Here is a 23635-nt window from a genome sequence, read left to right on the forward strand (position 1 = left end):
GCGGTCGAACATTCTTCCGCACCAGCACCTGACATTACAACGCAGGCAAACACTGCGTGAAGGAAACAAACAAACAACAAGAATAGAGTGTGTATGTGCTTTTCATACCTGGCGTAGTATCCGATGCAGTGCGATGCCAAGGAAATATGTACATCTTTTGTACACGCAGCATTCCACGGTAAAGGAACCACGTGTCATGAGCCATGTACAAGTCATCGAAGTCACCAACAATCTTGACGAGTGCAGTGCAGGAAAGTATCTGCGCGATCGAGTGCATGTCTGTCTTCCTCCCAAGCACGCTTTCCAAATCGTAGATGTCATCCAAAGCGTTCATATAGCTAAAATGAAGCATAGAAGGGCAACGGAGTTATTACGAAGATCGGGTTATTTTATCGAGTGTCATAATTGCCCAGCATATGACAAAGGCGGCCGCAAAAATGAGTGCACATCTATTGGTTGGCAAATAAGCCCATAAAGCTCTCATGATTCATGTCCTCAGGGTCTCAATAAAGTTAATTCCCTCCCTCTCACTATTTCCCACGTTAACGTATGTTTTAAAACGTGGTGGGAGAGTTGAATACCGACCGGGCGTCACACAATGCGAATTACGTAACGAGTGGGTCGTTTAAAGCTTCCAACCCATTACAAAGGGGTCAGCAATAATTCTTCATCGTCATCAACCGTCGCATCAACAAAGTGCACATAATGCCTTACAGATGGTACCTCGCTTCTCCGCAGAATGACGACTAATGGTGTAGTGGGTGCTTCCCAACTTCACAAAAATTATTATTTGTGGCGTAGTGGGCACGTTGCTGGTGTACTTGCCCCAAGAGAGTTTGTAACGGGTTCTAGAAATGTTTTTCTTCCAGCTTTCGCTATGACTGTGCTGCGCTTTGCGCGTAGGCCTTGCGTTTTTCTTTATTTCGTTTTTATTTTCTTATTTCGCGCGATAGAGCTTTGGGACACCGGCGGCGGCGGCGGACAACTACGGCGCCAAAAACGGCCCTTGTTGTAATCTCATAACAGCTTTCGCTGTAAAACTAACTCGGAACAGCACTTGTTAACATAAGGGATTATGTTACATACCGAGTACAAAATGCGTATTCTTATACGTTAATTGTGGACGCAGCGCTTCGTCGTCATGACTGGAGACCGGATTTTAGGCAAATGCCTATTTTGTTCCTTGCGCTCCTATCGCGCCATTTTGATATATGAGCATGAATTAGAGTTTAAGAAGGGCTTTTATTGTGACATAGTGCCTATAAATGCCTATTTTTGGTGTTCGTGCCTAAATGCTTACAAATACCAATAAATGCCTATTTTCAACATTGGAGCTGATATGAACGCTATTTAGCCTCAAGTTTCGCTCCCGGGTGCTGTTTGAGACCGCTATTCATGTTACCGCGTGAGATTGACTGTTGGGAACTATGGGGTTCAACCTAGTCATCTAGTTCAACCAACAAACAACTGAGCAGTGAAGCGGGACACGCCGGCGAGCATTCGCCGCCGCGCTGACATGGCACGAGCGGTTGGCAAATGCGAAACCGCGGAGAGCCTTCAGCGGAAAGGAGAGTGAAGACCGAAAAAAGAAAGAAAAATGTAATGTGTACGCAGCTTTTGTTTTGTTTGTAATGTACTTTTTAAGGTGTTCACTGCAGTAGCGTAGACAGAATTCTTTTTCAGGGGGGGGGGAGGAGACAACCATACTTTATACTATATGTTCGTGCATGCGTTGTGGACACTTGACTCACTCTGCAGAACACGGGAGTGCGAACCGTGCGGGACAAAGCAGGCTATGTTCAAATGTTGGCGCCTTTGTGCCATCTTGAGCAATAACATTTTTGTTTTCCTGTCGTAGGTAAAGGTAGCGCACGTATTCGTTTGGAATTATCTGCATTTATGTGAGAATTTATATATTTACAATTTTGGAAGCCTAAAACATTGTTTTGCGTACCTAGTTTTGGCGCCTAAAACTAGCTTTTTTAGTGCCTAAAAATCCAGCCTCTAGTCATGACTCACTGAAGCTGTAAATGCACTAATCATTTCCATTGTAACTCAAGGTTTCTTAGTCAATTTTGAGAAAAGATGGCTTGCGCTAAAATAGTGCTGAAAATCGTTGCCCCTGACCTAAAGGTGCGTCCGCAAAAACGTTGCATTGATGGAAAGCTGCTCAATGAATGCACAGCCTCGTCCACATCTGTGTAGAGCGCGCGTGCAGCCGGCCCCGCTTTGCGGAGCGACACTTCGGGGCAGTTGCGGGCTCCGACGTGGTGTGCCTAGGTGCATGCGCGGCCTTATAGACACGTAGACCTGCGGTGCACGAGTGACAACGCTCAAAAGTGCGCTTACTTGACCAAAGATGCACGCTCCCTCAGGGCGCTGTCAGCAACTCTATTACAAAAGATGACGCGTTGCGACTCATAACGCACGCCTCTGATCATGTCACCTTTGTTATCAAAGGTGATATGTTCAGAGGTGATCATATCAAAGGTGATCATATCACCTTTGATATGAGGCGCACGCCTCATATCATATCAACTTTTGTTTCTGTTGCTAAACGTACCGTTAAACTACACAAGGTGTACTACGTGCTTTAGCAGCAAGTTCGTTATTTGACACCTTGGGGCAGTTGCGGGCTCTGACGCTGTGTGCCTAGCAGCATGCGCGGCCTTATAGACACGCAGACCTGCTTTGTACGAGTGACAAGGCTGAAAAGTGCGCTTGTTTACCCGAAGATGCACCTCCCTAAGGGCGCTCTCGGCACCTCGATTCCAAAAGATGACGCGTTGCGACTGATAACACGCGCCTGACTCAGTCGCAACGTGTTATCGAAGCGCGGGTTAAACAAGCGCACTTTTCAGCCTTGTCACTCGTGCAAAGCACGTCTGCGTGTCTATAAGGCCGCGCATGCTGCTAGGCACACCACGTCACAGCCCGCCACTGCACCAAGGTGTCTCTTTGATATGATCACCTCTGATCATATCACCTTTGATAAAAAAGGTGATATGATCAGAGGCGTGCGCACGGGGAGAGGGGCAGGCGGGGGCGCCCCCCGCTAGTCAACTAAGAAGGGCGCGCAATGTTTGCCCATACATTGACTTCGTAGGGAGAAGCAGCGGCGATAAACCTTAGCGCCTTGCCGCCTTGCATGCTGACATTGAATCTTTGAATGAATACATCGCTCTCATTTGTGGCTTCTAATATATTCAATATTGTTTTTGTCATGTCTTTGGTCAGGAGGAAATAGTACCAACGCCGTTTGGTGCTCAAACCTTCTCATCCGATAAAAATTCTCACAAAATCCTGTAAATGAATGAATAATGAAAACTGAATGTTTTCATGTTTTCTTTTGTGTTTTGGCTGCCGCTGAGCATAACAGAACGCACGTGATCAATTCCCTTGTTGATTACTCTAATAGCGCGAAAAAAAAAAAAAAAAGAGAACGACGACACAAATACACAGACAGAACCAAGCGCTGACTACCACCGTAGCGTTTACTTTCACAAACAAGGATATAAGCGCACTCAAGAGGAGAAGAAGGGAGGAGGGGGTTTGAAATATGGGTACGCGTCCAGCTTAGCTGCGGAGACATTTAGGGCCAAACTATGTGCAGCGTTTCTGGCGGCGTTTTCCCGGCGTTTCGTTCTTCGGCGCCGCTCGGCGTCGACGCTATAGGTGACCGTGGCCGAAACGTCCACCTCAGGACGGTCCAGACATCACTGGCGTCAGCGTCGGCACCGGAGGCAGTTTGATGGACGCAGAACCAATCAGCGTGCGGCTGGCAGCGACTTCCGCTACGTAACGGCGTCGTCGCTGCAGCCAAAATGGCTGCCGCCCGCCTCGGATCTGATAAGTTGTCGCCGTGCACTGTGCGGCCCTTGAGTTCTCAACTGATGCTTGTATTTGACTTAGCTTGTTCCCTGGAAGCTTCGACAGCAAAGCGCTCGTGATATCTTGGAACTCTTTCCGAGAGCCGTACCTCAAGTTCATCAGCAGGCTTAGCAGGAATTAGTGTATTGTCCGAATACGTGGCCTCAAAGATTCAAGCTCAGAGGCCACATATTACGAGTTTGTGGTTCTGAATGCCAATAGGTGGCGCAACAAGTCAAATAAAAAATAGACCTTTCGGTGGCACTGTGACTCGTTTTTTGCACCACAAAACTGCAAATGAGACATTAAAACTGTAATCAGGAATATGTATATCTTGAATAATAGGACATGTTTACTAGTGAAAAAGACGAGGACGAGAAGAAGGAATACAGGACTGAACAGTCGGTCTGAATAGCCGCGCGCGCTCGCTGCCTCTCCGCTTCGAAAATCCGCTTGCCCGCTTGCGTGCTCCACGTTCGGTGTGAACGCGACCTGTTTCGAAGTTAGTACAACGGATGGCGAACTGACACAAGCACGCCCTACGGTATGCATTACAAAGCCTTCATTAGTTTCCCAAGTGCAGGTATCACAGTATTCGACAAGGCTGGGCAGAGATACTCAGAAAAGTATTCCGGAATACAGATATCGAAATACATGAACTGGAAGCCTAAAATACAGATAATGAGATACATTTGCCTTTAACGTAACGGGATATTTCGGAGATACTTTTGCAATAAGACGAAAAAAGTATTCCAGAATACAGTTACAGCGATACAGATACTGGAATACTTTTTTTATTTCAAGGGTGCTCATACTACGCAAAGAATCTTATTAGTGCAGCATAATGTTGTAATTAAAGTTACAGCGCATCGAAGCGTTCAGTTCATTTATTTATTATTACAGTACCCTCAGCGCCATTAATACATTACAGGGGAGGGGGGTGCACAAAGTACATAATAAGTAATAATGTCATAATTACAAGTATCAATTGCAATAAAAATACACTATTTCACAGCACAAATAACAAGAATTGGACACCGAAATCGACATACTTGGCGAACAAACTAAGCACGCTCGAAATAGCACACTTGAAGCAAATCACTCGAATCACTAATGAACACCAATGAATTGAGAAAAAGCACACATTTAATTTTGAAGATCTGCTTTGCTGAGAAGGTTGCTGTGTAGGCTTCTCAAATGGGCTGTCTTCTAACAGCGTCGGTTCAGCCTCAGCACAAGACTCACGAAAGAAAGAAAGTCTGTCTACCGCTGAAGGCGAGCAGAAATTCGTGTTATATTGAATAAATACCGCCTTCCTAGCCGGATTGCCCTGCAGCGTGGCGATATCTCTTCTCGGGTCATCTAGATACCGAAACGCTTCCGCCCTCACTTGGGTTGTTCTGACTGTTCAGAATCCGAAGTCAGTCCTCATCTTCGGAATCCTCAGCCGTCTGACCCTGTCGGCTTCAATGAAGCTTTCACCACCACCGACGCTACCAGCACCCATTTCAGAAAGCCGCAACAGGCGAAGTTGTCTCCGGCGGTGAGGGAGCCTGCTAACACAAAGACCGTTTCACGCATGTAATCGCTTATTAACGCACCCTGACATTGGAGAGGTGGCTGAAAGCGCGTCAAAGATAACCACTTCTAATCACTTCCGCCGCGACTACGGGAACTGCTTTTGGAAGTGCCGCCGCTTTGAGAACTGAACGCACGCGAAGCATTGCAAAGCCTGTTCCAAGGCGGTATCCGCGCGGGTGGTTGCGAAGTAATGGCTTGCCACCCGAAAAAAATTAGGCGTGCTGCACTGATCTTGAGAGACAGCGACTTTCGTCAGCAGAGGCCGACAACACTGCCCCCGCGATTTTGCCGTCTGCGGCGTCGCGCGCTTTACCACATGGACCATTCTGTGCTTGAGGGGAAAACCATCGCCGCCCTATCTGTCGGCGATCGGCGGCGCGCCTTTGCTTGTCTTCGCACAAAAAAGCAAAAAAAAGCGCCATTCCCCCATTGGAAACACGCATCAACTCATTTCCGACACAAAAAAACAATGTAACGAGATACCCGTGTCCTGCATAGTATCGCGATACAGGCGATACATCGTAAATGTAATTCACTACTGAGATACAAATACATTTTTCAAATGTATCTCGATACAGAAATACAGATACTCAAAAGTATCTCTGAAATACTATCGCGATACTCTTGTATCGCGATACTGCCCAGCCCTGGTATTCGAGGACAATACGTGTCTGGTTGTAGTTTACACAGCAAACGCACCGTGCGCATGGTAACGTCAGAATGCTGCCGGTCTATGCTTCATTGTTACTTGCATGTTCACGCAGGCGATCTTTTACGTGCCAGCTAGTCTGCCCAATGTACAGTGCCGTCCGCTCTTAGGGTGAACACGGCTCGGCGTGACCGCGCTCTGCGGAACGCCAGTGCATCCAGCGCACGCTGCGCAGTGCATGTTCGCGCACATGGGGTGTGGCCTGCACAGTCCACGTGGTACGTTAAGCGTGCAGTGTACGTGCTTTTTCTTGTTGCTGCCGTTGTTTTTGAGCTCGTTCTTGAAAATACCACAGTGGCCAAGTGCTTTTGCGTTGCGGAAGAATGGGCAAGTGCTTTGTGCCCTTTTGCAACAGTGGCTACAAATCTTGCAAAGACAAGTAGGCGCTTTTCACGCCGCCAGCCAACGAAGAAAGGCTTCAGTCAAGGAGGCGTGTGATTTATATGCCGTTTTGAATATTTCTTCGCTTGAATAAATGTTCATACAGTCACGCAGTAGCAACTCCTGCGTATTTACCTTAAATCTGACAACTTATCGTGCAACACGGAATCGCACACCATTCTCGCGAGCTTGGAAGCTAGGTCGCGTAGCTTGTTTACCTGAAATTTACTTAAGTTTGTCAAATACAAGGGCCCATAGGACCGAGACGCTCTTTTATTAAAGTGAAACCAACAGTGGCGTGCGTTTGTTTAATTCTTGTTGCGAAATTTAGTCTCACAAGACTTCAGTGTTGAAGATCCGGTGCGGCATTTTGAGTTTCTGAATTAATTTTGATTTCTTGGGGTTCTTAGGTGCGCGAGAAATCAAAAGAAACGGGACATTCCTGCATTTCGCTCATTTCGAAATGTAATGGCCGCTGTAGTGAACGTTGGACATATGGACGTGCTTCGCCTCAGCGACCCTGTGAGTTGACTGAACGTAATGAGGGGGTGCTATTTGTTGTGCTGAATACTTCAGACACCGTTGCATTCGTCATATTCGCTATATCCACACTGGTTAACTGGAAGAGCTGCAACAGTAGGCGCTGGCTCTGGTCGCTGTGCACTCGGTGAGGTTGCGTCCGCTTGCGAGGGTCGTAGTGTGTCTCGAGGCGCGCAGTCGTCAATGCAGCCTACCGGGTCGAAGTTGGTAGCGCCATCTCTCAGGCTACTTGCGTAGCAGAACCTAGTCTCGCAGCGGGTAGTCCTGGCGTTCGCTCACCTAAAGCATTTCTTGCACCGTGATACAGGCCACCATAACACGAAGGAGCCTCGCACACTTCTTCCATATTTTAATTAACCAAGCGATTTGCAAGTTTTCTTTACTACAAGCGGGTTTCACTGAACAAGAGGCATTCACGCGCCTGCAGAGGAAACCTAGTTGTATTGGAATAGCAATTATGTGGACACTGTCGTCGGTCTTTTCCCGTCGTCTTCATGTTACCCATAAAGTCCAAATTGATAACATCGCCCCGTGTATCGCATGTTCTACGCGATTATAAAAGCGCGCGAACGCTGGGGATGAACGCCACTGATGCCAACATCAAAAAGCGGGCTATCTCCTTCGCACGAAGGGCGCATTCTTATGATAACATCACCGCACGTACGAGGATTGCCTTCGATGGCTCCTCAAGCAAAGGGGCGATAATTTTTTTTTTCACTTTTAGGGCGCTTTTTTCTAACTGTTGATGAACCTTCTGATGAATTTTGAAGAGTACACGTTGAGTCATGAAAAATTTCGTTCTCTATATTGCAACTTTTAACAAGCGTAATAAAAACCCTGACATGTAGCTCCACAACTGGTTTGGGTAGCTTAGAATACTACAATAAGCAGTATATGTATTTACATTGCGAAATTTACAAGCCTATTCACCATTTCTCTCAATAGGGCTGTTTGAGGAACTTTAATATTACGATAAAGGTAAATTGGATCATGGCGTTGGGATCACAATGCAATACAATTGTGAACGGAAATGATGTTCAAGGGCGACGATCAGAATTGTACTTACTGCACATATTGCGTATTATTATTCTTCTCTGTTCTGCGTGTCGCAACAAAGTGGCGACATTATGCAGGCATGAAAAATGATGTGCAAAAAATTATTAGATATCAAATGAACTCGCAATTACTTACAAAGCTCGCGGGACCCCTTGTATTTCTCGTGAAACGTCAAGTGTTTGATTCTCCCATGCATCGCTGAGACCCGCCATTTGCTTGTAATAAAGGTACACCTGCAAATTAAATGCACGCAGATATAGCGCCACAAGTAAGCGGAGCATTTGATTGGTTCCCTCTGTCTTATTCACAACTCTACACAGTGAAGTTATATAGTTCGTTTCATAACTGAATCTATAATGGTAGTGACAGCATGTATGAGCAAAAACAACGGATCTCGAACACGCGGACCGCCTCGGCGGGGCGCTATGTCGACAGGCTACTAGGATCATAGCCATGTTCGGAAGTACCTTCTTGTGCGAGCACCTGTTCTTCAATCTGAAGGTGAACCAGCAGAGTAGACGATGAAGACCTGCGATCGACCATAGATCGTCTCCGCACAATAAGTTAATGCGGACATTTCTTCTGTCGTAGCAGCCACGTATTCCCAGGCATCTATTCAGCGTGTTTAGATCTTTAGCCGTGATATCGTGCTTCTCAAGGAATAAAGATTTGTGACTTTGCTAATTGGTGCCAGCAATATTTTCTCGCCTATTGCGATGAATAACGCTATAGTCGAGTTGGATACACAGACGTGACTGGTGTCAAGCATATTTTTTCGTGAGACGCCCCATGCGATCACATTGTGTTGAAACACAACCAATGAACCTAGAGTGTGTTTCAGAACCGGCGTCTCCATATCTACGTAGTTGTGGACATCGATATCGATATTTTTTCTTGAATGCTGACATCAAATCCCCATGAAAAATGACTAGGGGTGTGCGAATATTCGAAAGTTTCGAATATTCGTCGCATATTACATTCGAAATATTCGTATTCGATTCGAAAATCGTGTATTCGAAAAGTTTCGAATATTCGAAAAATTCGAATATGCGATTCGATTATCATGCATAAAATAACTCGTCTTCCACATTTCTGCTGAGTTCGTATAGCTAAAAACGTTGCCGAGAGGAGCGATACACACCGTAAGTACACGGAGGCACGATATCTGCCTGCGACGAGCGCCCCAATACGTATGATCTATTGCTGGTGCATCTCCGACGTGCAGCGCTGTTGGCGATGATGTAACCGTACATTTTCAATATTATGCGGCCGTAACGTGCCGCACTACCACTCGTTCACTATGCGGGACCACTTCTGAAGAAAGACAGTGACCCATGTGACTGGTGGCGGACTGTAGGCACCTTCAGATACCCCATTCTGGCAAAGCTTTGCCCCATGTACTACCTCCCTATACCAGCCACTTCTGTTCCAAGCGAGCGTGCTTTTTCAGTAACGGGGGGGGGGTGTCTCTGTTAGAAGGGAGCGCCTGCTGCCTGATCATGTGGAGCAACTCATATTTCTTCATGATCACATCTAGTCATTACTTTCATTGTGCCGTGATATTTGCTTGTGCCGTGATGTGCATTGTGCTAGCCTGGACATTGTGTTCTGGAGATAGTAGTGTATGTTTTGTTGCCAGTCAGGCTGTTAATGTTTTTTTTTTTTTCAAAGAGCTACACGTTAAATAAAATATTGTTACTGTGGAGGCATTTTTCCTTTGATATTCGATTCGATATTCGAAGGTGGATATTCGTATTCGATTCGTATTCGAAAAATTTGATATTCGCACGCCCATAGAAATGACCCATATATTAGATATGGCCCTCCGCTCCAACTTTCTTCACTGCCCAGGCCCTTGCGAGAGACTATTCGGTGACTGCGGCGTGATAGCTGAGGCGCGCTTTAGACACCTTACATAGCCCGATTTTTACGCAAGTCGCCGGAGTTGCAAGCATCTCAACTATGATAAATATGACAACAGGACAAATAAAACTTCAGCGTACTAGAAGTTGCAGTTTCTGTGATATTGGGAACAAGTATTAGGAAATGAGCACAATAGTTTTGTAACTTGTTTGATTAGTACCTAGCGTATGTAATGCGGTCCTCTACAAAGAGTTGGCGGCCAGAGGCTGCGTTTAATGCTTTGAGTGGTTGCCCGGATGATATCGTTTTGTTCTCGCCACGATTACCGGGTGATCTCTTCAAAGTGCCCTGGCAACGGCCCTTGCTTCTGGATAAAGGTCACATGAGCATCAGTGACAACGGCATCGAAAAGCATTTCATGACGGATAATGTAAGCCCACAAACAGAAATACGAAGGTGCCGCACGCGTTCAACACCAATGGCGGTCACACATATACGCCGCGATTTGCGGCCTCCAAGGAGCCAAACCTGCAGCAAACTGCGCCTGCAGAAGTCAATAGGTCACTTGCAGTGCGCCAACGTATCTTTATACAAGAAACAGTCCTGGAAAAACACTACCGACCAGTAGGAACTGTGGTACAAAAATCGACCTGGATGATTCAGCTCTGAAAAAAAAGGCAGGCTGCAGTAAACAGGACATCCTCGGACAGGATTTGATGCCCCACACTTCCGGAGAGAGTCATCAACCATGATGCTGGACAAGTTTTCGATGGAGATGCAGACCTTGCAGCACAAGGTGCAAGCAGCCTCCCTCAAGTCCAGAGCAAGCCACAAGGAAAGTTAACAACCTAACGCGGAGGTAAGCTAGACGCAATTTCCTTCACCCTCTGCTGAACAGACATTCCAAAGCTACGTCACTGTGAGTACAACTATGACAGCAGTGAAAGAGGTTCTAGCATATTGCGGTACGTGCTGTGGCGAGTGATGGCGTGTTAGCTGGCACAGAAAAAATCATCACCTCAACAATAATGCGAGTGTGAATATCATTGAACAATCTATTTTGTCGCAATCAGCAAATTGCCTCATTAACCAGTTAAAACCATGTATTGAGTACCTCCATGAGAGGACATTCACGAATAAAAAATACTGGAAATGTTATACGGGAAACACATAGAAAACTGTACCATATTCCAAAATGAGTCGTCGTGCCTGCGTTGATGGCCTTGTTCTAGTGTGTACTTGATGTTCTGCAAAAAGAATTGTTCGAGCTTGCGGCAGTACTCTGCCTGATTTTCACAGTAATCCGCGAAAAGGTTCGTCCAGTGTTGTTGTAACCGTCGACGAGTAAGGTGAGCTTCCAGCGCTCCGGCTGCGTAGGCTTGTATGTCGTCTGGTACGCGCTCATTGCTCTCCACTTGAAGATACGACCACCTGAAGGGTAAAAGAAAATTGCAATGTGCGTCCCCAAAAGCACGTTGATGCTTATTCAAACTACTCATCAATATTCAAGCTTCAACGTAGGGACACTTTGTTTACATCAAAATATATTCTCAAGCAGCGATAACTTAATTATTTCGTTCCTGTATGATCAGATACACATATGAATATATCAGATTGGACAATGTTACTCACATATATAAATAGAGAAGGCCGCTGCACGAAAAGGGTTAAATACTAAGGTGCATGAAATCAACACCGAGAGCACGGCTCTCGCAAAAATATCCAGGATATACGGGAGTGGCACGCCATGGGTCAATGCTTATCTCTAAGAGCACGTCCACTCTATAGGATTAATTTTGGGCGCACTTGTGCCACTGTCGCCGGAAACTAATAGGAAGGTGTTGCTCGTGGTGTTATTTCCATGTGCCTTAACGTTTTTCTCGTGCCCGTGTAGTGATGTTCTCTAGAAACTCCACGAAATCAAGGCCAGCTATGAGTACTTGTGCCAACTATCCAGTGAAGACGGAAAGACGAGCTTGTTGGTGCACATGCATCATTCGAAATTCCTGTGTAAAGGGGGATAAGAACATGTGAGGGAAGGACACCAGCGCTGAAGCTGTTATTGTTGTCCTATTCTTCATAAGTCGAAACGCGGGTAATCATCATCGCATCATCTAAGCCCGAATAGGACCAAGTGGGGGTATCGAATTAGCGGGAGAGTGGAAATCGCCAGTAGCAAGCAAAAGTCTATCAACCAGAAATAAAAAAAAACAATCCTCCCTGCGAAGGTTGACGACCAGTCGAGCAGTAGACATTGCGATGAGAAAAATTATGCTAAAGACTTCATTGCATAACTTATCAGGCACGAAGCCAGGATTTTTTTTTCGGAGAGGGGGGTGGAAGGCATAATTGTTCGAAAGGAAGTCTTTCCATGGCAAAAAGAAAAAAAGAAAGTTGCCCGGGAATATAGAAGTCTGGACGAACTGCGGGGGGGGGGGGGCTGCCCCCCCCCCCCCTCTTGCCTACGTGCCTCTAACTCATTGTCACTTAACAAAGACGGTCATTATGAACTTAGGCCGCTAGACATGCGCTGATCGGCTTACTCGAAACTGCGAACACATTCTTTGATAATGTGAAGTCGATGCACGTACGCCGCTGATTTACACGCTAGTTGAACGGCCGGTTGTGTCGCAACGATGCGTCATCGCGTGCTAAACATTCAATACGAAACGCCTAAACCAAACCCTTTTCATTCGCGACACGTCCGCATTCAAAATTCCGAAGACTACCACAGTGGCTGCGTTATCGCAACTAACCCACCAAGTGTGTACCCATCCACCTGTCAGCACCAGTGAAATGCACTCAGTGATATATACACAATAAATACCATAATCCTGTCGTCCGTCTCTACGGTACACACATCACCACACAATATTTTCATCCCTTGAGTCAAGGGGATATGGTCGCACGTTGTCGATCTTACTGTCGGATAAGGTCTCACCGTTGCGCGGCGTCAGCGACCTGCTGTATGTGGTCCTTGACTGGGATGAGAAATAAAGACGTGTTTCTATAGACTACTGCAAATTGATGGGTAATTGCACACCTGAACACGAGATCCTACTAAATTATTAGTACGAATGTCTCAGGGCCATTATCGTAGAGCTGCCTGCTACGAGAAAGACTGCGGGAGCGCGAGACAGGTCGTGAATGTTGAGCCTTGGGAATCACGTATTCGAGGACCTCGTTAATACGTACACTGGCGAAAAAAAAATTACCGCAGTTTGCTAGCGCAGCTTGCACTAGTGTCGCAAAGCTGGCACCAACTCGGAGCTGGGCGGCCTTCCTCGTTTCTCTCTATTTTTTTGTTTCTTTCTTCCTGTATTTCTCTCTATTTCTCTCTGCTTTTCTATGTCTTTTTGTCTCTGTTTCTTTCGATTGCTTTCTCTCTATATGTATTTTCTCTCTCTGTCTTGCTCTTTCCAACTTTTTAATGTTTGTTCCCTTTCTCTCTCCCTTTCTATTTTCGCTTCCCCTTTCTTGTTTTCTTTCTTTCTCTTTGTTTCTCTCTCTTTCTCTTTCTGTCTCGCTCTCTGTTCTTTCTATCTCTTTTTTGTTTCTATTATGCGTCTCTTCCTCTCGCTGTCTATTTGTTTCTGTGTCTATGTATTTTTATTTCCCTTTCTTTCTTTCTTGCAATCTATTTTTCTCGTCTTTCTTTCTAGCTCTTTCTTTCTGTCTCTCTGCAGTCGTTCTCTCGCCCATCGGTGTTATTGCATTCCACGCTGGATACATTGACACAGCGGGAGAGCGCACGCTGAGCACAAGTGTTCGGGGAGCGCAGCAGAAGACTACGAAGAGAGCGCGTGCAGTTCATGATGATTGTTTCTTATCCAGGCGAACCGGTCGTTTGCCAATCCTAAACAGCTTCACTGATAAAGGTCAACAGCTAGCTATGTACAAAACTAGGCTGCAAATGCACATTTGGACTGCTGTTATTACATCTTGCCTAATCTTCAAGCGCTATGCTTCCTCAAGACACGTGTAACTGTAACTCCACGCTCTACCTCAAAAACCACATCCAGGAAAGAACTAAAAGTTGCATTATACCTCATAAGGATCACCGAGGATGAAAAATACGAAGGAAGAATGATAACACTAACCCGCTCTCTTCTATGTCGTCTTGAAATGTCGCCCACGCTACAGGCGTGCGCTCTGGGTCGCCGGAATAGTCGGTGGTCTGTAATTCCCCATCGTGAATAGTAATCCTCTGCTTGTCTCCTTCCAGCGTCGCCCATGCAGATGAGGTACGAGAGCCTTGGAGCACAGCCGGTGCAAACCATGCGCATGCCACCAGTAGGATGATGACCCCATGCCAAGAACTCTGGCACATCGTGAGTCTGGGTGAAACAGACAATTATAACATTGTTGCTCTTTACACAAATATAGCACATCGCTATAATCTCACGGTAGACAAGATGAGGCAGATGAGAAGACGCAAGGGTATTCTTAAAGCGCACTTGTTATATGCGCAATACATGATGAAGAATACATGATGAATACAATATTGATGATTACAAGCGGTTGACTGACTCCACGCCAGTGGTTCTCAGGTGTCGATGTGGCGGGAACCCTTGTGGACCGGTCGAAGTAATGGCGGGCCCTTAATGTGGCGAACCGGGGTGGGGGTGGGGGCCTAGAAGGCTTAGTTTTTATTGGGGCTTTGGAGCAGCTGAGGGGATCTTGTTCAGAATGTTGCTGTAGTTCCTGGAGCAGGACCTGGAACTTGGAATAAGTCAAAACTGACCTCCAAAAACGTTTTTTTTTTTCGCGGGCGATGGCGTCGCGGGACCACATTTGAGAACCGCTGTTCCACGCGATTACGAGTTCAGAGTGGCGCGTGCTTGGAAAAAGTCACACGATAACATGACTATGCTGGATGTCTTCGCACGATCAAATCGAGCAGATATATGCCATGGATGCCCGGATTTTAAAATAATACAAGAACAATGATTGAAGACATACATACCTCCGCCATTTCAATGTACAAGTCATTTAGGTTCTACATCTGCCTGTGAAGACTGCGCTCTGAGCTTGCAGTTGAGTTGGCCCGCTTTATAAATTTTATGGAAACCACACAAAAAATAGCCGCGAGCACAACGTACTGATACATCAGACTGCAGTAATGGACTGTGGTCGACGATTTACGGTTGCAGTGTAATCTGCAACGCCACAGTTGTGAACTTCTATAGAAAATGTATTCTTACCGGAGATACCAGTGCAAGCGGTTAAAAATGATACGACAGGCTGATAGACGTTCGCTACATCCTCAGGTGCTACAAATGAGTACAAGCGAACAGCTGTGATGCCGCAGACTTTAACCCTTTATTGACGAGTGTTGCCCACAGGCAAAATACCAGAAAATATTTTTTTGCCAGCGGAGTTTCGGTTTCGGGCGGCTCATGTTTTGCCCAAGCTCTGTCCACAACAATGTTACATGAACGTGGGGCGCCATCTCACGAAGCAAGTCAGAGATAGGGGAAGAAGAAAAAGAAGTTTGGCGCGCAAACACACGCAGAGCGTTCGACGACACCACATCAACCTGCAATCGCCAATTTCGTGGTAAGCACTTTTTTGCTCTCGCTCACTTTTAACAGTTATTTCGAAGAATGCTCTACCTCGCTCTCTACCGAGTTTTATGAATGTGAATGAAAATTTGTACCAGCAGCGGCGCGTCGCGTGTTTGTTGCCCGTAGGCAACACCAGGCACTATCCCATGTTTCTCGTGCCGCTCAGTGTATGGTGTGGTGACTTTGCCCATAGCGTGCTATATTGTCTGCTCCACTAGTATGAATGATACGCGGTATCGTGCAGGAAGTGAGGACCCATCAATAGGCACAAATAATGGACCCGGCTGCATTTTATGGTAAAAGAGCCGCAAAGGTGCCTCCCGAATACAGCGATAACTCGGACCTGCAATCGAGCGATGACGAACCAGAAAATGCTGCTTCAGCCCGGGCAGGTAAGCATTTTTTATAGAAATAACCAGAAGTGCTCAGACATTTCAGATGCAAGTGCCATGGTGTGTTGAGAAAGGTTGCGATAGAGGGGAAGGGGGGGGAGTGGCGCGTTTGGCCCGTAACGTGTTTTTTTTCACATTTGGGCGCAGATATAAACGTCTAACGCTCACCGTACATTGGTCATAGTGTCAGTCAAAACTCTCTGCATGTATCGGCGTCCTCGTGAAGCCGTGGGCGGTACTTACGACAGGCACCGTTAGATAATTGGAACGCCTGGCAGAGACTGGCGCTCTGTGTACGCTGCTATTGAAAAGGTTGCGTAGCGGCCTTGACACCCCGTTATTCCTCAGCCCTTTTTGTGAAAGCTATGAATTTTTTTTAGCTTGTGTCCTTAGTGATTGTGGATTGACATGAATATCTGAAGTACCATTTTATAATTTAGCGTGTTTTTTTTAGCTGTAGGTTGTTGTCACATCCATTATATGTTGAATTTTTGCAGCTCTCTCAGGGGACAGCGAAGCTGAGATGTCTAGCACCCCGAGCGCAGATGATATTGACGATGAACTTGAAGCAATTACGAAGCCTTCAAAAAATCACCCTACATGGAGCGTTGTCCAAACCTCAGTTGGTCGCGCCATGCCAGAGTGGAAGGATGTGCCGCCCTGTCCATCCACGGTGGAGTCTCCCATCGAGTATTTCAGAAGATTTTTTGATATGAACTTCTTGTCTATCATCTGTGAACAGTCCTCGCTTTACAGTGCTCAGAGGAACCCCAACAAAGTTACAGCAGTGACTGTAAATGATTTAGAGCAGTTCATGGGCATAGTGTTCACTATGTCGATTATGAAGCTGCCCCAAACGCGTATGTACTGGTCTGACAGGTTCCGTATCAGTCAAGTGGCCGACACGATGACGAGGGACAGATGGGAGGAAGTGAAGCAGTCACTGCATTTCAACGACAACCAGGAGGCACCAGACCAGAATGACCCAGATCGCGACAGGCTGTACAAAGTGCGGCCCCTATTGGACCACCTGATAGCGAAATGCCGTGAACTACCGAAATCCCAAAAACTATGCGTAGATGAGCAGTTAGTCCCCTTCAAAGGCCGCAGCTCACTGAAGCAATACTTGCCAAACAAGCCCAAAAAATGGGGCTACAAACTCTTCCTGCTCTGTGAGGAATGCGGACTCATGTACAACTTTGAAGTATACACGGGAAAGATCCTTCCGCAGCCGGGTTTTCCAGACATCGGCGCCAGCGGCAACATAGTTCTCAGAATGGCGAGTGTCGTGCCACGTGACCTCGACTACATTCTGTTCTTTGATAACTGGTTTTGTAGTGTGGACTTTCAAGTGGTACTAAAAAAAGTTGGCATCAGTTCTGTGGGCACAGTGCGGGAGGCTCGCTTGAAAGGATGCAAACTTCCATCCGATAAAGAGCTAAAGAGGAAAGGCCGTGGCTCTTATGTTGAGATGGAGACGACGTTTGAAGGAGTGAACTTGAGGGCTGTGAAGTGGTTTGACAACCGCCACGTGACCCTTCTGTCATCATTTGCTTCTGCATTGCCAGATCATCCTGTGAAGCGCTTTGACAAAAAGACACGGACAACAGTGAACGTGCCTCATCCTTCAATTGTAGCTGTCTACAATGAGTCTATGGGTGGCGTAGATCTTATGGACATGCTCGTAGCACTTTACCGCATCGAACTAAGATCTAAAAAATAGTACAGGCGGCTGTTCTTTCATCTGTTGGATGTAGTAGTCGTGAACTGCTGGCTCCTGTACCGCCGAGATGCCACCGCCGCTGATGTGCCACGCAAAGACCAAATGACACTCCTCTCCTTCAAGGCAGATATAGCATTCGTGCTGAGGCAACAAGAGAAGGTTGCAAAACACTCCAGAAGGCGACCTTTTGCGCCATCAAGAGTTGAAAATGAACTGCAGGCGAAGAAACGACGCGGACCGGCAGCTCTTGTGCCGTGCAAAGAGATAAGACTGGACACAGTCGATCACCTGCCTACGTTCTCCCAAAAGAAAGAACGCTGCAAATATCCGAAATGCACGGGTATCACACGGGTAATGTGCAGAAAGTGCAATGTGCATCTCTGTTTCACGCCAGGGAAAGAGTGCATGTACAAGTTTCATACTGACCCGTAGGTGCGATGCAATGAAGCCTGCTTTAGGATTCGTGCCTAGTGTTGCCCACAGGCAACAAAGCTAGATCTCGGCAAGCAAATGTAACAATTTTTTGTCCTTGCAATGTATGCTTTATAATGCTATAGTAAGTAGGAATATACCCGAAATAAACTTTTTTAAAACTATTTTAATGTGTCGTCAATAAAGGGTTTAACGAGGAAAGTGTGGTAATTACCGATTATAAAAAGTCAGATCGAAGGCATAACAGCACTCGCGGAATTCACCGTATGCGGAGGGTCAGGAGGCGGAGTTAGGGCTCAGTTTGTGTTGTTCCACTCTGAACGCTGATGGTTACAACGCAATTTTCTCCTTTAAGATCCGTTATGCCGCCTGAATACTATTCACGCCATTTGCAGCATGAGGAAGCGCTATAAGGTACACCACTACTATGGCCTCCGCGGCAAAAACTTGCGCACGTCTATTCGGTTATAAATTCGTGAGCATTTGTATGCCGACGCCAAAACAAAGCTGCCCATCTGTCCGTCCGTCCCTCTGTCACATAAAGCGACCATCGTCATAAAGACAAAATCTCCCAGGGTCCCTGATGTATTCGCCTAAGACGACTCGAAGCAGAAATCCGCCGTCTTCTTCTTATCAGCTGATGTGCTATAATATAATGTGATTTATGGCCCATATCAAAGCCGCCTTGTACTCTTAGTAAGCTAGCGCGGCTTCCTATGAGCAGAGCTCATTAAAAGGCGATACTCTCCTAATGGGTACAGTTGTCCCGCAACTACCCCCCTGTTGACGTATGACATTGACGTCATGCGCAGTCCGCCTATCGAATTTCCTTACATGCTTCGGTGGTTTTTATGAAGTAGGCATGGGGAAACCACTTGCTCTTACTGATAAAAGACGCACCGCTATGTCTCCGTAATCCACATCATTTGAAATTTTACATGGCCGTTTACAAATCACGCTAAACGCATTATATGTACCTACAGATATTACATTGAGACATGCAAGCTGCGCTTCATTAATGATTATTAAGGACGCTTGATACGACGTAATCAACTTTTAAAGAATACTCGTATGCACGACATTAAAGTAAATTGTTTTATTGGCTTTAATTTCTGGCGATATTCCAAAAGGTAAAGCATGTATCCGTATTGAAACAGCAAGTTGGGCGCGTTTCAGAAAGCTGCAATATTGCATAAAATTGAATCGAAATCAACCGCGACTATTTTGAAAGATGCAGTTCAGTAATTCAGGCGCGTGCGTCATTCATGCCTCTATCGCCTCGCACGCTAAATAAACGCAACTTTTGAATGGCCACAAGATTTCATATTGTGTGTATTAACCATTGGTTGAATGAAATAAACCAATTGTCAATCAGTGAAGGTATCGTCTTCATTTTTTGTTGTTCATCCGGGTCGTGCTGCCCACTTCACAAAATGTCCAGGTATCCGTGTTTTAATTTCGAGTGCAATAACATCAATGTATTTTGACGAAAAGCGTGACGGGACAGAGATAACATAGCAAGACAGGAAAAATTGTTTCCTGTTTTGGAGCACGCGAGCAATCGACTGTTAGATCGTAAAGAGAGCTGTTGGAAATGACGATGCTGTATCACATATTCCTCGGTGATTACAGCGTCATACGCGTACGTTCACATGCCATAAACGATTTTATGGACTATGACGTCACATTCCCTTTCCTGCGTAGCACAGAACCGGCTACATCAACCGGCAAATACAACGGTTATCCTCCCTACCTTTCCTCATATTCTCTTCACTCCTTGGTTTCACTCTATTATGGCGACAGCAATCGTCGTGTTACCAGTAAATCTGCGCAAAGAAAATGTGCGGCCCTGAAATCTGAGCACATGTTGCCCAGCCTAACATAGCCTGCGGGTATTGTGCTGCTTGTCGCGTAACACAGTGCGTGCGCCGTAATAGACATCCTGGAAATATCGAGTACATTAGAGCCATATTGTGTAGCAGGATAGAAGGGTCAATTCAATTTAGATGCACACTGAGGACCTCCAGGTGGTCCAAGTTTCCTGAGCCTTCTCTTGCGGCATCTTTCATATGATATAGTGGTTCTGGGTCGTAAAAAATTCAAACAATTGCTATTATGCGCGACTTCTGCAAATATTCGAAAAAAAATGCGCCTTATTCGCGGCAGTGGCGTCTGCTCGGAGCTGTCAACAAAGAGCCACTGCGCTTTCGCGTGCATTTGTCTTTCTCTAAATCTGATTGCTTGGATACCAAGTTTGTCGTGCAGATTGAAATTTATTATGAGGTCAATGTTAATAGTTCAAAGTTGCGTCTGCCCTGTTGAGCCGCTGGTGGCATTGTGATGTGCAGTGTTCAGTCGCATGAGAGTTTCACTTTTGCTGAGGTTTGCTACGGATAATAACAACGTCCCAGCGTAACTTTAATGACACGTTGGATGTTCTTACAGCTCACTTTGTCAGTGACAATGCGGGCAAGAAAATTTTTAATGCTCATTGCAATCAAGCATTATTCTGTAGCGCTGGGTTTTGTTTAGGATAGCATTGACGGCCAATCACGCACAGTGTGCGCTCATTTTAATGTCGCTTTGGTTGTTTTGACAGCTCGCTTGCCCAGTATCATATCGTACAATATTCGATGGAATCGTGCACGTTCATGATTACGAGAATATTTATCTCTCTTAAAGCCCGCGCCTCATCTCGCGACACCATTGACGAGGTTAACTCTGCTTTTCTTACAGCTCCCTTCCAAAGCGGCACATGTGCATGCAAGGGTTTCTGGTGTTTTGCGTGCCAAAACCACGATATCATTATGAGGCACGCCGTGGTGGGTGAGGTACTGCGGATTAATTTCCACCACCTGGTGTTCTTTACCGTGCAACGAAATCGAAGTACATGGGTGTTGTATTTCTGCTTCTCGCTTCCTTAGATATGCAGCTGCCGTGTGCGGGAATAGAACCCACAACCTCGAGCTTAGCAGCAGAACATATCAGCCTGCAAATCAGTCAAGTGCGTTGCGTGCAAGACCACTATACACGCTCAGGGTAAACATGCAGTTGCTGTTTACATTGAGCCGCGATGGAAATTGTGTCGCCACCAGCTGAATAAAACGCTTGTGGTATACTCCCGCTCGGATATTTAAACTGTGATGTATTAAGCTAACATGTTCCGCTTCTGTCACATTAGAAGTGGTAGTCTGATTGACTTGGAAAGCCAGTACACGCTCTCGAAATTTACAGCGGCTGTCTGTAGTATTTTGAAACCTAGTTGTGTGAGCACGCTAGAAAGCCTCCAAGCACAAGGGTTGCGCACATCCTTGGGCCTACCACGCTGCACATCAACCAATGTAGCTATCGCCGATGCTCGGGCTTGTCCCATGAATGTATATATGCTCTGCGAGCCATTTCGAGTTCATCTTCGCCTGCTGACCCAACACAGGCAACATGCCTTATCAGCACTCCCTGTTACCCACATAGACTGCTGTCATTCAAGAGCTATATTGCAGGACGATAACATTATGCAATCAAGAGTCTTTCCAAAATGTGTTCCTGGAACACACCTCCGCGGGTCCTACCTAGACCGCTTGTTAGGCTTCAGACAATTGGGATTACGAAGGAGCCCCTTGCATCATCTATCGGCCTAAAACAACTTACCCTACTGTACATTTATACGATGCACGGCGGTGCGGTACACGTATACACTGATGGATCGTCCACGTCATGTGCTTCCGCCGCAGCCTTTGTCATCCCGCATATGACCGTCGCTCGACGTTTCAAGTTAGATCACAAGACCACATCAACTGCCGCAAAAGTTCTTGATATTCGGAAGGCAATACGATTTATTTCCGCAGAGCCAGCTCGTAGATGGATGATATTCTGCAATGCCAAAGCTGCTCTTCATACCATCGATTGCATAATGAGACAAGGCTCGTATCATGCTTTATCGACAGAAATTGCAGAGCTTCTTGGCATTGCTATAAAAAATGGACGTCAAGTAGCATTTCAGTGGATACCTGCTCACTGTGGTGTAATGGGGAATGAAGAGGCTGACGCTCAAGCTAAAACAGCTTTAAATAATGCCCCGGAAGTTGGCATTGCGTTTTCGTGAACAGACACTAACGCCTTATTTCGGCGCGCAATGCGCAACTCAATTTGAGAGCATTGGAACAAACCACAACGCCGGCACAAGCGACTTCATAAATTGGACCCAGAAATGAAATTCTGTATCCCTAATAAGCTAAAGCGAAACATGGCATGTATGATTCATTGCAATGGTCTTGGTGTGGCACTCACAACTCGCTATGCCCGTTTGATCGGCTGCAGTCACACGGGTTCGGGTTCCGATGGTGGTCATTGTCAGTTACCTGATATACATGAGCATACATTTTGCGCCTGTCCAGCGCACGCACGAGAACGTCAGAAACTGATCTCCTCGTTTGGGCAATATCATAGAAGACCATTAACCGATGAGGTTGTTGCAGGGCCTTGGCCTGACGACAACGGCACAAATGTGCTTATGGAAGCAGACGTAGCCTACTTACAAGCCACTGGACTGGATTCACGTCTTTAGATTTGCCCTAGCGTAACGGAACTGTATTCTCATCTCCCTACCTTGCCATCGTCCTTCATGACTTTTTCACGTATCTGCCCCTGCTCCCCAGTGTAGAGCAGCAGGCCAGGGCAAAATATAGCTCAGGCCGACCTCTCTGCCTTTCTGTAAACAAATTCTCTCTGTCTCTCTCGGTCCAGAAACGAACTTACCTTTAAAATGAGCACGGTCATCGCGTTTTTCCCAGTTAACAGTTGATAATACTGTGTACGACAAAAGTTACATGAAGATGACAAGACCCTGAAAGCGTCGCTTGATGCCGCGAACGGCCGTAATCCACTATTTGCCGCCTCTGCTACTGGCATCACTTGCATGGTGAACGGTAGAACTTGACGGGCCGTTTTCGGTTCTACGATCTTTCGTTTTTAACTGTTGTGACAGTTCACAACGCAGCACCACTGCGCGCCTGCCAGGGGCGTAGCCAAGGGGGAGGGGTTGGGGGGGTTGAAACCCCCCCGAAATTTTTCGATTTTGCTTGCGTATATATACACACACATACAAACGCACGCACGAACATACATAAAGTATGGTTGAACCCCCCCCCCCCCGGAAAAAATTTCTGGCTACGCCCCTGGCGCCTGCGTTACAGGATGACGAAGGAGCGGCAGCCGTTCGAGAGAAACGCGAGATTAAAGCCTCGAGAAGCACGTTTGCTGCGAGCGCAGTGTGAAAAGCAAGTAAGCGAGACCGCTCTAGCAGCTTGTATTTCTCTCGGCTAGGTCGGTGGGCGGCGTGCGCAAATTTGAGCGCGGGGTAGCTATCGAAAAGTGGCTACGAAGGCTGACGTCAAACTTTATTTATTTATTTATTTATATGTTTCTTACTGTGCAAGTACAGAAAATGCTGCTTCTGGTCACCTATTATTTTTTCGCACTGCTTGTAATATTGAAATTACTGATATATATGTTGTCTGTTGTT

The 23635-nt window shown here is 46.3% G+C and overlaps 1 protein-coding gene and 1 long non-coding RNA gene across 2 annotated transcripts; one reads left to right on the top strand and one right to left on the bottom strand.

The window, feature by feature from the left end:
- Nucleotides 1-114: 114 nt before the first annotated feature.
- Nucleotides 115-11408, bottom strand: LOC125756374 (uncharacterized). The gene is made up of 3 exons (XR_007414508.1): nucleotides 11185-11408; nucleotides 8273-8370; nucleotides 115-338 (listed from the first exon to the last, which is right to left on the bottom strand). It is a non-coding gene; the product is annotated as an uncharacterized LOC125756374 (long non-coding RNA).
- Nucleotides 11409-16593: 5185 nt separating this feature from the next.
- Nucleotides 16594-17682, top strand: LOC119374242 (piggyBac transposable element-derived protein 3). Its single transcript, XM_037644323.1, has one exon. The coding sequence runs from the start codon at nucleotides 16594-16596 to the stop codon at nucleotides 17680-17682; it is 1089 nt and encodes a 362-aa protein (XP_037500251.1).
- The last annotated feature ends 5953 nt before the right edge of the window (nucleotides 17683-23635 follow it).

The sequence above is a fragment of the Rhipicephalus sanguineus genome, chromosome 11 (assembly GCF_013339695.2).
Source record: "Rhipicephalus sanguineus isolate Rsan-2018 chromosome 11, BIME_Rsan_1.4, whole genome shotgun sequence".
Lineage (NCBI taxonomy): Eukaryota > Metazoa > Arthropoda > Arachnida > Ixodida > Ixodidae > Rhipicephalus > Rhipicephalus sanguineus.

Bases quoted from the DNA above. Each gene is read 5' to 3' on its own strand.
- LOC119374242 (XM_037644323.1), top strand. From the start codon at position 16,594: ATGCCAGAGTGGAAGGATGTGCCGCCCTGTCCATCCACGGTGGAGTCT.